Raw genomic sequence first — 14102 nt, 5'->3', positions numbered from 1 at the left:
GTTTCAAGAGGGCAGTCGTAGTGAGATGTGTCACACAGGTCTGACCTGGAGGGAGGAAGGAGACGGTGGGAGGGAGAGTTGGGTAGCAGCCAAGTGACATGCCGTGACAGGCTTCATGGCTTCTTAAAGCAGGAGGGCATGGAAAGCACACGGGCAAACGTTCACATATCAACCCACTAAAAATATACACAGACACATGTGAGTACAATCGTCCAGTGTGTGTGGAGCACACCCACACAATTAGAAACCTGTCAAGTAGATCGAACGACTCAAAAAGGCTCGCCAACATCTTGTGACTAATATTTGGAAAATTAAACTGCATTTGCATACAAATGTGTCTATGCAAATGTTACTCTGATGCTTTCTTAGCCTTCAATTGTCAATTAGCGGTATTTGTGTTTCCCTTAAGTTCCCATACAAATATGTGTCAAGGCATCCAAGTGTGTCTGAGCTGTGGTTGTGCTTTTTTTGAAATTATATGCCCAATTAAGGCATTACTTTCTTGGGCATTGGCCAGACAAGGAAAGAATCAGTTTACTGATGGGAAAAAAGGAATGCTGGAGGCAATTACCTCTGCTGACTCCCTGTGCCAGGGTCAAAAGGCGACTGGCCATAAACGCTTGGACACCAACAGAGACGGACCTCTGACCAAGCAGGCCCTTGTTTCACTCTCTCTGCAGCCACTGATGTCAGCTGGTGGATGAAGAACTGGTTGTTTAAATGTACTGCACAATGTCATTCTGTGTCACAAGCAAGCCAGCAACAGTGTGGGTATTCATCCAACATGAACACATAACACGACAGTCATGTAAATGGCTCCGATCATTTTTAGCACATGAGGCAATCAAATGTCTCATTGTGGAACGATCATCTTTTTCAAACATCAGTTCATTCATGTATACAGATTTTAACACACCTGCTATTGTGTCTTTAACAGGATGATCTCATCGGAGTGATAATCATGTGCAGTGACAGTCAAGATGCCATTTTTGCTGCTCAACGTGTTTGACAAGTCCAGCGAGAATATAATACTCACTGGCAAGCTCAAAAAACCGACACTGTCGCCTTGCAGACTGAAAGGTTTAAGCCAAATGATCCCTGAGCATCACACAATCGTAGACAGTTTAAGTATGATACAGCCTTCAGAATGAAGTCACTTTAACACAGTCACACTTCTAAACTGTGAAGCTGCCCGTGAAGGAGCTGAAAATGCTTTTAATCATTGTTGATTAGATTTGAAAAACATACTTGGTATTGGTTATTTAACATTTATTTCACGATTCAAGATATTTTCTTTTCCATTCATGCTCTGCAAGGATTTTTTTTTTTCAGCTGGTACAGGAGCTGCTTGAGGAGAGTTGAATGAAACAGTCTGGAGTGTACCATTATCATTTCGAGGTTTATAACGTGTCGGATACGCTTAGAAGTTGCACAAAAAACCCATCAGACGAAACATTTTTTGTTGCGTTTTTTTTCTAGAAAATAAGCTTGAGTATAGCTGCTTTAAAGCCACGTTGCGATAAACGGGCAATTTGTCGTTCTATACGCGTTTATGAACACTAGGAAAGTGAGGACTCCCCCCCCGCGGTAGCAGCCCGTTGGATCATCCCAAGATGATGTTACGATCAGCCCTTTAAAGTCGCTTCACTTCCGAGATGAAATAAAGTAGAGCGACGCCTCACAGGAACACAAAGGAGACGTGAACTGACAGTTTGTACCCTTGAAAAGAAAAGAAATTAGTCCTTATTTAGACATGCTATGCTGGCACGACACACTCCTTTTCTGGACGCGGATTTGAGGAGTTATCTTCTTTTCTTTTTTTTTCTTTTTTTCCTTTTTTTTTTGCCCACATCTCTGTTGGACGTGGCGTCTGCGACTTGAACTGAATTAGCTTCAACTGCGGCAGAAGAAACGTATTTTTTCTTTTTTCCTTCCCCAGACGAGCAAAGACAACGGCAGACAACCTGGACTATTATTGTACAACAGGAATGGTTTATCCTCCCGAAGGTTTATTTTACATCGAAATGGATCAAGCACCGCCAGGTAAGTTTAGGGTTAAAGGCAGCCATTGTCTCATCCGCGGGGGGTCGGAAAAACAGGTTAAATTTATTTGCGTGGTCGCCCCTCTTGCTCGCATCTTCCCGTGTCGAGGTATTGATGGAGTTGACACCCGACGGAGTGGCTTGCAGGTGTTAGTAAAAACGTTATAAGAGCCAGGTCGGCGGTGCTGCGCTCCCCCAGCGGCTTTGCCCAGGCATGCATAGCGCAATCCACTTGCCAATTACGTAATACCTTTCAGGACCAGGCGCAGTGGCTTGGCTCTCTTTCTTTTGTCCCGGCGCTCAGTGCAAACTTGGGTCCAGAATGCGCATCGGCTTTTTATATCTCCTCATGAACCAAAAAAAAGGAGGGAGAGAAAAAAAATGGAGGTTTTGGTAGAGAAGAAGGAGTTTGCAGTGAGTGCATTTTGAAGAGGGGATAGAGGGTCGCTGGTGCGTTAATGAGCGCCGAATGAAACGAGCGCTTTGTTCTCCTCTGCAGCCAGCCGTGCTTAATTTGTGAGCGGAGCTCTGAAAGTAGGGCTGTGCGGCCGGAGCTGGAGCGAGACAGCTCGTCTCATGACTTCTACGAAACTTCACCGAACACTTTATTTACATTTTGTCACGTTTTTCACCGTGTTGTGGCATTGTCAAGAAAGTGTGGCGTCTGAGCCCCGATTCATGCGAAGAAGTACCAACCGCGTCCGAACGAACGCCAAGCGACTAAAACCGCATGAAATGTACATATTCAGTGTTGGCGAATATGAATTACGTTGTCATGTGTGGTAATAAAAGCAAGCGGGCAACTGACAACACTGAGAACAATACATATGCCTTCGCATTGTCCCTACATTGCAAGTATGGCATCCTATCAGTGCGCTCAAAAGACCTGTTAGTCTTTGTTGTGAGTGTCACCAATTATTTATTTAATAAATACGTCTATTCTTAAAATACGAGACCCTCCCCCTGACTAGTACAAGCATGTGGGTTTTGGACTCCAGGGGAGTTTTTTTTCTTCTTCTTCTTCTTCTTCTTCTTTTTGGCTTGCAGACTGGAATGGGGGAAGAAGGTGTACAGATTGAATTTTGCGGAGCTGCCGAGCCGCAGCGTTTGCGCCTGCCACCGTACACTGCCACTGCTTCTGCACCTGCCTTTTGTTTATTTTAAGGTCAGGGGGTGGGTGGGTAGGGGGGGAAACGAGCAGAGCGGATGGTGGGAGAAAGCCACATTTTCTGCTCTCTGAGGGTGCTCTTGTATTCTCCCCCAACTGCCGTATGAAAGGCACTTTTGTCCTGCAGTGAAATATATCGTCCTTCACCTCCTCTTGATGCGGTTTGCCCTCCTTTTTCAATTTTTTTTTTTTTTTTAGGAAAACACTTAAGACTATTTGGCCAGGTTCGTCCTTCTTCTTTTTTTTTTCCTGCTTTCGAGGTTGATGGAAAAGTTATGAACTGTCATCTTGCACTGATTATAAGAGGGGGGATTGGCCCAAGATTAAAAAAAAAAAAAAAAAAGTATATCTTATGATGTATTTAAGAGTCATGTGACTGAGGAGACATCCAAAGCAAATCTGTAATAATTGTGAATACATTTACCTTACATAAGTTATGTGGAACTTAAAATGTAATGATGATCATTTTTCATGCTTATAATAATAATTTAAAGAACAAAAAAAAACACGGATTCTATGAAAAGAGAACATAGATTTCCTGTTTTAGCGCTGACCACACTTCATGATCATGATATGGCATTTGATAGCACTGAGAAACATGCCTGGGCTTGTCCCCAGATCATGACAGTATCCTGAAGAGAGTGTAGTGTGTGTGTGTATGTCGCTGGAGGTGTCAGTGTCTTTTCTTTTTTTTCTCTCTCTCTTTTTTTTTTTTTTTTACAGCACTTGGTTTACTTCACCAAACTTGGCAAGAGATGAATGCAGTATAGTTTCTGAGAAATCTCTTTCTAAGAAACTGGAAACCGGATTTTATTTCATCGTGCTTTCTTTTCCTCTTCAGCTCTCCCCCCAAGATCAACAAAGCCAGCGTCTTCCACCATGAACAACAACTGCCTTTCCCCTCCTGCGTACTCGCTACAGGACGCTGAATGGTATTGGGGAGACATAACAAGGTAATGAATTGTAACGTCCGCAGTCATCACAGTATATGACAGGAATGTGTGGTTTGGCTGCATAACAGTATTGGCGAGTCGTTAAGCGTTGACCGATTCTCCCCTCAGGGATGAGGTGAATCAGAAGCTCAGAGACACGCCTGATGGCTCCTTTCTGGTGCGTGACGCATCCACAAAGTTGCAAGGAGACTTTACGCTGACGTTAAGGTAAGCTGACCAAAACCGCAAACAAAGCACCATCACGGAGGCTGTTGGCGGGTTGAAGCTAATGTGTTGTCCCTTCATACTTGCAGGAAAGATGGGCACAACAAATTGATAAAGATTTACCACCACGATGGGAAATACGGCTTCTCAGACCCTCTCACCTTCACTTCAGTCGTTGAGCTCATTTGGCATTATCAGCACCATCCGTTGGTAGAATATAACGCCACACTCGACCTGATGCTCACCCATCCCGTGTCCCGCTTCCAGCAGGTTCGTGATCACAAATGCTGTTGGTTTCTACTAGTTAAGAGTCGTGATTATCCTCAATCTGCTTGCCCGCATCTTGAATAAATGTCATGCTCTTTGATTAACTGGACTTTTTTTTTTTTTTTTTATCTTCAGGTAAGGGAAAACAGTGTCGACGTTGCTGGTAGAAAACTCAAGGAAGTCCACTGTCAGTACCAAGAGAAATCAAAGGAGTTTGACCGACTTTATGAAGCTTTCACAAAGACTTCACAGGTAAAAAAAAAAAAAAAAAAAATGAAAGAAAGAAAGAAAGAAAAAAGTCCTTCCAACTCATAATAAAAGACACTCATTTCTATTTTAAATGATAGGGTTTATTTTTAACAAACCCCTGAGTTTGTTCTGACTGAATCTATTCTTCGTATCGTAGGAAATTCAGATGAAAAGAACGGCAATAGAGGCTTTCAACGAGACGATGCTCATTTTCGAGGAGCAGTGTCGCGAACAGGAACGTTACGGAGAAGAATTTGAGAGGAACAGTCTTTTGGAAAGCGTTGACAAAGATCTTGAGAGGTACTTCATTACATCTTTTGTTGTGTTTTTTTTTAAAGAAAGGAAAAAACCTCTCAAGTGAAGTTTATCTTTGTGTGGAGCCAATATTCACCTATTCTTACCTTTTCATTTGAATTTTTCCTCATTAGCTTTCTAGTGAATTACGAGAAGCTGAAGTGCCGTCTTGGGGAGATTTACGATAGCAAAATTCACTTGGAGGAGGACTTGAGGACACAGGTGGAGGACTACAGAGAGACGGACAGAAAGATAAACAGCCTGCGTCCGGACCTCATCCAGCTACGCAACATCAGAGACCAGTACCTCAAGTATGTGTCATCAGAGCAATGAATAACACGGATTCTAAAGCTGCCCTTTGATTTAATTTTGAACTGGAACATTTACTATGTACCTTTTACGTGCAGCTGGCTTAATCACAAAGGCGTACGGCAGAAACACATAAATGACTGGCTCGGGATACACAGCGACAGCCTCGATGAGTAAGTGTCAATACATTTCCGATGTTGTCGTCGTCGTCAGAAGAGGAACACACTAAGAGATGTTCTCATTCTTCTCTTTCAGCACATATGTATTGAAAGGAGATGAAAAGAATTTGCCACATCAGGATGAGGCGAGTTGGTTTGTTGGTGAACTGAGTCGGACGCAGGCTGAGGAGATGCTTCAGGGCAAAGCTCAAGGAACATTCCTGATACGGGAGAGCAGCAAACAGGGATGCTATGCCTGCTCTGTTGTGTAAGTATGACATCGGCCAATTGGGAGGGGGGGGGGTGGGACCCATTATTGATGTATGTTGCAACATGCTGTAATTGCGTGAGCCTCATGTATGTCCTTTTCTCTCTTGGTTCCAGTGTGAACGAAGAGGTCAAGCATTGCATGATTTACAGCACACCACACGGATATGGTTTTGCCGAGCCTTACGACATCCACTGCTCTCTCAAAGACCTTGTCCTGCACTATCGCCTGCACTCCCTAGCGCAACACAACGATGCTCTGGACGTTCGGCTGTCCCATCCCGTACACGCCAAAGCCGCAACCTCGCCATCTCAGAACACAGAGGAGCACAAACTGTTACAGACTCCCAAACACACATCAGGGCTCCCGCCTGCCGCTCCGGAGATGTAACCCAGTGGAGAGAGAGACAAAAAAAAAAAAAGGACATGTTTACTGTATCCTGCGAGAACGACTGCATCGAGGTGCATTGTGTAATATTTTGCACTACAGTGATTCCATCGTTTGTTTTGTTTTTTGTGAATGGGATTTCACAGATTGAAGTGGGACCGGAACTTGAATGTCAGCCTGAACTTTAGTTTTTATTTTTTGTTTTTTCAAAGAGACTGTTTAAGCTTTCAAACAAATTTTGTACATCATTTAAGACCGTTGGTTTTAATGAACACCTTTACAGTTAGGGACGTTGTCAACCTGAAATTTGCTCACTGACATCAGGTGCTGCACTTTCGTTTGAGTTCCAGCTCTTACAACTGCTATGAGTCAATGTTGCTTGAGATGTCGATTTTCCTGAGTGAAAATTTATTTAGTTCTGAAAATTTGACAGTTCTGTCACTTACTACTAAGTACATTTGTGAGGGATTTAAAAAAAAAATTTAAAAAAATGGTGCTGTAAACTGGCTGATTCCATGGTATCGGTTTGGTGGACCAAACCATTTTTGGGGGGTGAAATACCACATGTGAATATGTGAAATGTCGTGGTGCATCTTGAATATTTGCCCCTTTCTTACTAGACATTCATATACAGTGGATAATTATGTAGCATTAACATCCTGTAGAATACCATCGTTAAAGGCATACTCAATGTTATACCCATTGACCAAAGCACTTAATAGTGAGCAAACTACATCCTTGTTTAGTCCCGTAATTGCATTTGGGCAAAGGTAGGGCAATTTATGTACACCTGCTGATGTGCTGATCAAAACATAATCTGAAGTACTGTATGTTATATTCTGTTACTCAAAGAAGTATAAGCTTTTTGTATTCTATATATATTTTTTCTATAAACATGCCACAAGATGAAAGCTTGAGAAAGTGCAATCCAACAGTATTTCTATTGTTGCAATGTATGATGGTGGTGGTGGTGAAGGTAAATGCTGTGCTGAGAGGTTGACATTTGCCACAAAAATGCACTCTCTTTGGTGGTGTCGGTATGATGTGGCCTCCAATGTTTGTGTGAACTGCCAGAGGTCCGGAAGTATCCTGCCTCCATTACTTGAACTGTGGCATTGCTCAAGCTATGAATGTTTTTTCCGTGACATGCAGCCTACATAGCTTAAGAGGGAAAGGAATCCATGTTGAACTTGGCACATTTTTTTCAAGTTTGAGGACAATAGATACTCTGTACAGAGAAACCGTAAAATGTATTTCTGAGGTTGATTTATGGAAGGAGGTTGATTAAGCCTCCTAAAAATATGTATAACTTTGCTGTGGGCAGAGGGAGTTTTGAGGAAACTCCACCGGTGAAGCTAAGCAATGTGAGATCCTGACCTTTTTCTTGCTGAAAGACAATAAACTGATGAGGGTTTTGTCAACTTACAGAATCCATTGCAGTTTCTTTTTTCCAGCAACTGTTATGAGGGTTTTTTTGTGTGTTTATTAAGTAAATATGCAACAGTTTAAAACCTATTTTGGTCCATTTTTATCCAAGGAATGGTAAAAATTTTAATGGCAGGGCCAGGAAAATGATCAAAAACAATGCGGCGATAACTAGTTGGAAGTGTACCGTAGGTCTCGAGTGGAGCCATTGTAGTCCAATCAGCTTATTCTCAGGTCAGCAGAGATAGCGCTATGTGGCGAGGGCACTGGAGGACATACTGTGGACAGATGGAAGAGAAAGGAAGCCATGAGGACAATGGCAGGATATGCGCAGGCCCATTCCCTCCTTCGCCTGGGCGCCGTTAACTCACAGCAAAAATATGCATCAAACTGACTTCATGGTATTTAGGATACCAAACATTTTTCTCTACATACTCCCAACGAAGGAATGTATGTTTAAAACATATTAAACGGCTTGTGTTGTGTTCATTAGTTTGAGGCCAACTTCTCGCATTAGCAGGTTTGTTTTTGTTTATAGAAATCCTGTTTCCTAATTAATTAACTGTCACAGGTTTTTTTGTAAAACCACATGGTACAATGGATTTGACTCATAATGATAATGACCCTGCATGGTAACATTACTGGCCCTCCGTGACCAGAGCAACAGGTGGCCTTCAACTATCACATAAGGTCTGTGTTAGGTAAGGATTAATGAGGTGCAGAGGGCATGGATGTACTGAGGGTGGGGGGGGGGGGGGCCTCAGTTTCAGGCGATGGATTACTCCCTCTTACCTGTGTCAGCGTGGAGATCTCATGAAGAGGCTGCATGCCAGCTCTGCTTGGACGGACCAGATGCAGTGTAAATAGAGAGATAGTGAGATAGAACAGAGTGTACCGCAGCTGAGTCACCCTCAGGCCTGGCCCGAAAAATATCGAGAGTGGGTAGAGGAAAATGTGTGGGGTGGAAAGGCAGGAAAAGTGCATTTCTCTTTGCTCCTGCACAGGATGGTCTGTAAGATGAAGCCTGAAAAGGTCAAGTCGGGCCTTTCCTGCCTTTCCTTTCACCTCAAGCACACTCCCACCTGGCTGTGCCCCAAGCTATTTGCTTTTACAGCAGTTTACCTACTTCCCCAGAGGGTTGCCTTAAAACTCTGTGAAAACCCAGCCCCCACAACATCTTTTTTGTGTCTCTCTCCCACGTACACAAAACTCCTTTCCTCCTTTTTTACCCCCTTTCTCTTCCTTCAAGCACACCCTCTCAGTGTCTTGTTCCCCACAGCTGGCTCATTTCAAATTCATCTCTTTTTGCTTTATAGTTCTTAATTTAAATAAGTCCTGACTAGAGGAGAAGGAGGAGGGCAAGGAGGAGGGAGGGAGGCTGGGGGGGCAACAGGAGAACGAATTACCTTTGGAGTCACGCCTAAAATACACACACCATCAACTGTCTCGCAGGCTTTCAGAAAAAGGAGGTTTTCGCTTTCAGTTTGCAGCAGCCAATCACGTCGCTCCTCCGCGCTTGTCTCCGTCCGATTCCACGATTTCACGCTGCCGGCTCAGCCAATCAAAACCCGTGAGTGTGTCGCGCTCCAGCCAATCAGCGAGCAGTTGCTATGTTGGAGGCAGAATCGATGAGGGATTTTTTTCCGCCTCTCTCTCGCTCGCTCGCTCGCTCGCTCTCTCTCTCTTTTACTAGCTCACATTATAGCTGTCTTATAGGCTGAAGGCAGGAGTGTTGCTGCCTGCCAACCAACATGTAGGCAACTGAATGGACCATTAAAAACACACCAGAGCCACATTTTATTTGAAAACCTCCACATATAAAAAAAGTTAATAAATTGTCTATGTGTTGCATAATGTACATGTGTGGATGCATTTAAAGTGTGATGAGGGATTTTTTTTTAATTTAGCTTCACAGGTTGATCACCCACTGAGTTCTGGAGGTCACAGAATACCTGGAAAATGAAGACGGAAACTTTTTCGAAAGCCAAGAGGAATTGTGGTCAGAGATATCCATCAAACGGGGTTCTGGCAAAAATTTATTTTGAGAAACTTTGTATTTAAAGTTTTGGTTTTTTTCCCCCCTCTTTATAGCCTTTTGAATACCCTGGCTGTACTCTCTGAGATAAATAAGAAAATGTATCGTATAGCTGCTAAATAAGAGGGTGATTGCTATGTTGAGTACACCACATACCTGAAATTCCTAATAGATCTGTGGCTTTTTCTGACAAGTTTTTTAATCAAGGAATTTGAGTTGGTATCATGTTGCATGCATTCACTACTCTACACACAGACTATACAACTGTAACCTTATAGATCAGTGGTTTCAAACCGCCTTTTCAAGGAACCCATTCAACTGCCTCTATAAATTGGCTGCAACCCGCTGCCAAAAATGTTACACTGAAGCCAAACCACTGGCAGATTGATAGTTTTCTCACGAGATGCAAGTATTATGTTGGTTGTCTTGGACATGTGCAATTATTTTTTTTTTTTTAAACCTTATTCCTGGTTAAAAAAAATAAATAAAAAATGGATTGCCATAATTATTTCAACAGCCCAAGGGTATTGGAGACTTAAGAAAAAATTAAAGAGATGGCAAGTGGTGTTCACAGGTATGGATACATATTTATAGTCTGATATGATGGAATAACTGAGGCTCAACAGCAGGATTGAAGTTTCTCAGGAGCTCATGATGGGTGTTTGGAGTCTGCTAAGGTCAGTATTTACTGAAAGTTGTTCAAAGAGAAAATATATGTAAAATGATGATAACTACCTTTGGAAACATGTTATTAATGTGTTTGACAAAACAAGTATGGCCTTACTTCTGGATATTCATGATGCATTCCAATATGAACAAATTATTTTTGACCAATGTTGGGCCAGTGGTATCAGCGTTTGGCGTAAGGGGCTCAGATCACAAAGAAACAGGAAGTGACACTGAGCCAGCTCAGGGATAACATAATGCGGCTTTTTAACAAATGCTTCAGGATAAAGGCCAATTCAGAGTCACAACCAAATCAGATTTACAAATACCAGCTTAGGCTGGGGTGGAAGATGAACTATCCCTCCCTCTACTAAAAATGCTGCAAAAATAATAACTTTTGTTTGGATAGCTGCACGAGAATTACATGCTGAAAGTTACCATACTTTGGACTATGTCTAAAACAAAAAAGCAAATCCCCATCATGCTCTCCAGTGGCCCTCAAAGTCTCAGGACAATCTCATTGCAGGAGTTCAGCTCTCAAATAGATTAGGAAAAAAAAAGAAAGAAGCAGCAGGCATGCAGCCAGCGATTTAATAGGGCACAGAACTGACGGGCAGGCGGCAGCACCAGTGCAGATGGCAGACAAGCTTCAGGGTTCAAATCAGAAGCTGCTTGGTCTGAACGCATAATACTGCATACACACAGTAGGTGTTAAACCCAGCTAAGACAAGGACAGCTTGCTCAGTTCACGTACCATGTCAGGTGAGGACAGGAGCCTTGTCTGTCAAGAATAAACATGCGTGCTTGATAAAGTTTGCTGCAAGAGCAACAGACTCATATTAACAGAAAACAGAGATACCTTATCAGCCGATAAGAATTATTGTAGTACCACAGTTTTATATATATATATATATATATACTCCAACCACACAGTTACAACTTGTTTTGTTTCATCTGATAATATTTGAAGCTATCAATAAACTTTACTTTACCTATTCTCCTATGATCTTTTTTTTTTTGAATTTGTCAGGTATAGCTCATAATATCTTTCTCTCCTGGAAAAAGTACAACTTTGCAGGCTAACAGAATCCTGGCGATAAACTCAGACAAACCCAGCACTTAAAAACAGAATTGTAATTACGCTTGTAATTACCACTTTCCATAGGATAGCCCTTACATTATTTACTTTTTGTCCAACAGTATAGGAAAGTCTACGAGTGAGGGACACACACGCTATAGCTGAGAGACATAATGATCTGGAAAGGAAAAAAAGATTATGGTCATAACAAGTGAAAACATTGCTTATAGGAAAAAAATATAATCTAACATTACTGCCAAGATATAAAAAAAAAAAAAAGTCCCCATCATAACTCAGTCAACACCAATGGAAGTCTGTGTCACCACGTTCACATTCATTTTAGCACCTCGCCCTCTCATTAAAACCTTAAAACCAGTTATACAAGGGATACCTCCCCAGGCAACTGCTGAAGCAACAAAAGGCAAATAAAAAGGAGCACTGTCATGTGACATAGTACTCACTCCAAAAAATTGACACAGACAAAAAGAAATCTGTTAAGAAAGTCAGTGAACTGTTTCAGTTTTTATTTTACTATTCTGATTGCATGAAATTTTAACAACCTGACCTTGTTACTGAAATTGTATTCAGGGGCTCTCGGATAGATTACGTGGTTGAACTCACAGAAAACATGTTCTATCTGTTGATTGAGGCTGTTGTTTTACTTCAATGAAACACTAATGAGGTTCTTGAATTGTAAAGCAAGACACATCACCTCGAGGCCGCTTAAAATAAGGAATGTAATTAACACCCATCTTGAACCTGTGGTAACAGGCACAATAATCACACCACTATTGAGAAATAAAGACACAGAATTTTGACAACGTTATGAGAAGATGGACACAACTTTTTAAGATAGATAGATAGATAGATAGATCGATCAATAGATAGATAGATAGACAAAACCTTTTAAGATAGATAGACAGATAGATAGATAGATAGATAGATAGATAGATAGATAGATAGATAGATAGATAGATAGATAGATAGATAGATAGATAGATAGATAGATAGATAGATACACCATAGGTGCATGCATGAACAATACAGTGGTCAATAATGTTTCAATAGTTTTGGAAGAAAATCTGTAATCTTTAATAAAGAAAACAATAATTATGGTTTAAAATAAGTAATTTGATAAAAAAAAAAAAAAGTGACACGAAATCTTTAGAACAACTATCCTTTCACTGAGAGAAGCATTCAGAGAAACAATGAGGACCACTGGTTGCCATTGTTGCCCCCTCTCAATTGAGAGAAAGCTTTGGTTTATATTGGCTTACTGGAAGTCCATTTAGGCTGGATCCAATAAGCTTATTGTCCGGCAGAGATGATGGTCAAGGTGGATGTCTTTCAGAGAAACCAGAAGCACGCAACATTAAAGGATGCTAGAATTACTGAACAGGCCTACTGTTGGCATGCAGGCCCAGAAACCCAAAGGGGCCAAAGTTATGTAAAACAACCACTAAGATACAAAATAACCTCTACAACTCACTAATAAGTCACAAACACGTGTAAACTTATGACAAAACAAATCGATATATGTACATTAATGTAAAATGCAACAAAATTATCATCGAGACACACTAAACTGCAACAAGGACTAACAACAATTATAATGTGATTTAAAGTGACCATAAACCTGCTCACAAATGTCAAGAAAACATTAAAAAAAAAACATTAACTTGAAAAAAAAAAAATGGCTGTGAAGAGACACACAAGAGGAGAAACATTGAAAACCAACACAAGCCCGATAAAGAGATTTCTCTGGCTTCCAAGGAGGGTGGGGAATTTTATGCTTGTCTGCCCTGAGGCTCGTTGTCTTATAATCCGCCCATGAACTGAGGGGAAATCCTGCCAAGGGTGTAGCAGCTAAAAGGGAGGCCAGAGTGGCACATGACTACCTTTGAGTTTTATTAGGCCCGATGACACAGATGCCACCACATATTATTGCCTGGCGCAGCACTGGCCGTGGACAGGCTCATTGTGAAGCATGGAAATACAAGTCGGGTTGACAGATGTTACTGGACTTGTATTTCAGGTGTGTGACACATAATCTCAGTGAACATTACAGTTAGTTAACCCAGATATTCCAATGGAGTTCAGAGGCTTTTGTCACTCGACAGGTCAGCAAAAGTGCATGGAGTCCTGTAGGTAATAGCAGGTCTCCAACATAATATTTAAACTTAATTTGGTCCCAAGCTACTGATTAAAACAAACTGTACTACCCAGCAACACTGTCTAAAGAGTGGGATAGGCTGTGAGCTTGGTCAGTGGAAGAGGTTAGAGCCAACACTGGAGGTTTGCTGCAGCTAAAATTACCATTCTACTGGGAGGCAAAATGGTAAGAATACTATGATAATTTAAATGTTAGAGCACTGTGGCCTGTTGTCAAGGTCTTCCAGAGAGTTTACGGCTTGTTTGAAGGCAACACTGCCACCTGGCGTCATAGTTTAAAAAAAAAAATCTTCACGTGATTCCTGGGGCAAATTGATTTTTCATCATAACATATTAAAAGCATAAACACCAATACACCAAGAGATAAATGATTTCTGCACTGCCCTACCAAATTAATTTCAGGAAACACAAAGGAATCTGTGGATGG

At 41.6% G+C, this 14102-nt stretch overlaps 1 protein-coding gene across 1 annotated transcript; it reads left to right on the top strand.

Moving 5' to 3' along the window:
* The first annotated feature begins 1670 nt into the window (after positions 1-1670).
* LOC308135326 (phosphatidylinositol 3-kinase regulatory subunit gamma-like) lies at positions 1671-7729 on the top strand. The gene is made up of 10 exons (XM_080503244.1): positions 1671-2043; positions 4052-4163; positions 4272-4370; positions 4457-4637; positions 4770-4886; positions 5041-5183; positions 5312-5488; positions 5585-5659; positions 5742-5912; positions 6029-7729. The coding sequence occupies exons 1-10, from the start codon at positions 1989-1991 to the stop codon at positions 6300-6302; spliced, it is 1404 nt and encodes a 467-aa protein (XP_080359370.1). The 5' UTR covers positions 1671-1988; the 3' UTR covers positions 6303-7729.
* Positions 7730-14102: the final 6373 nt, after the last annotated feature.

The sequence above is a fragment of the Blennius ocellaris genome (genome assembly GCF_963422515.1).
Source record: "Blennius ocellaris genome assembly, chromosome: 10".
Taxonomy (NCBI): Eukaryota; Metazoa; Chordata; class Actinopteri; order Blenniiformes; family Blenniidae; genus Blennius; species Blennius ocellaris.
This window is presented reverse-complemented; position numbering and strand designations above follow the sequence as displayed.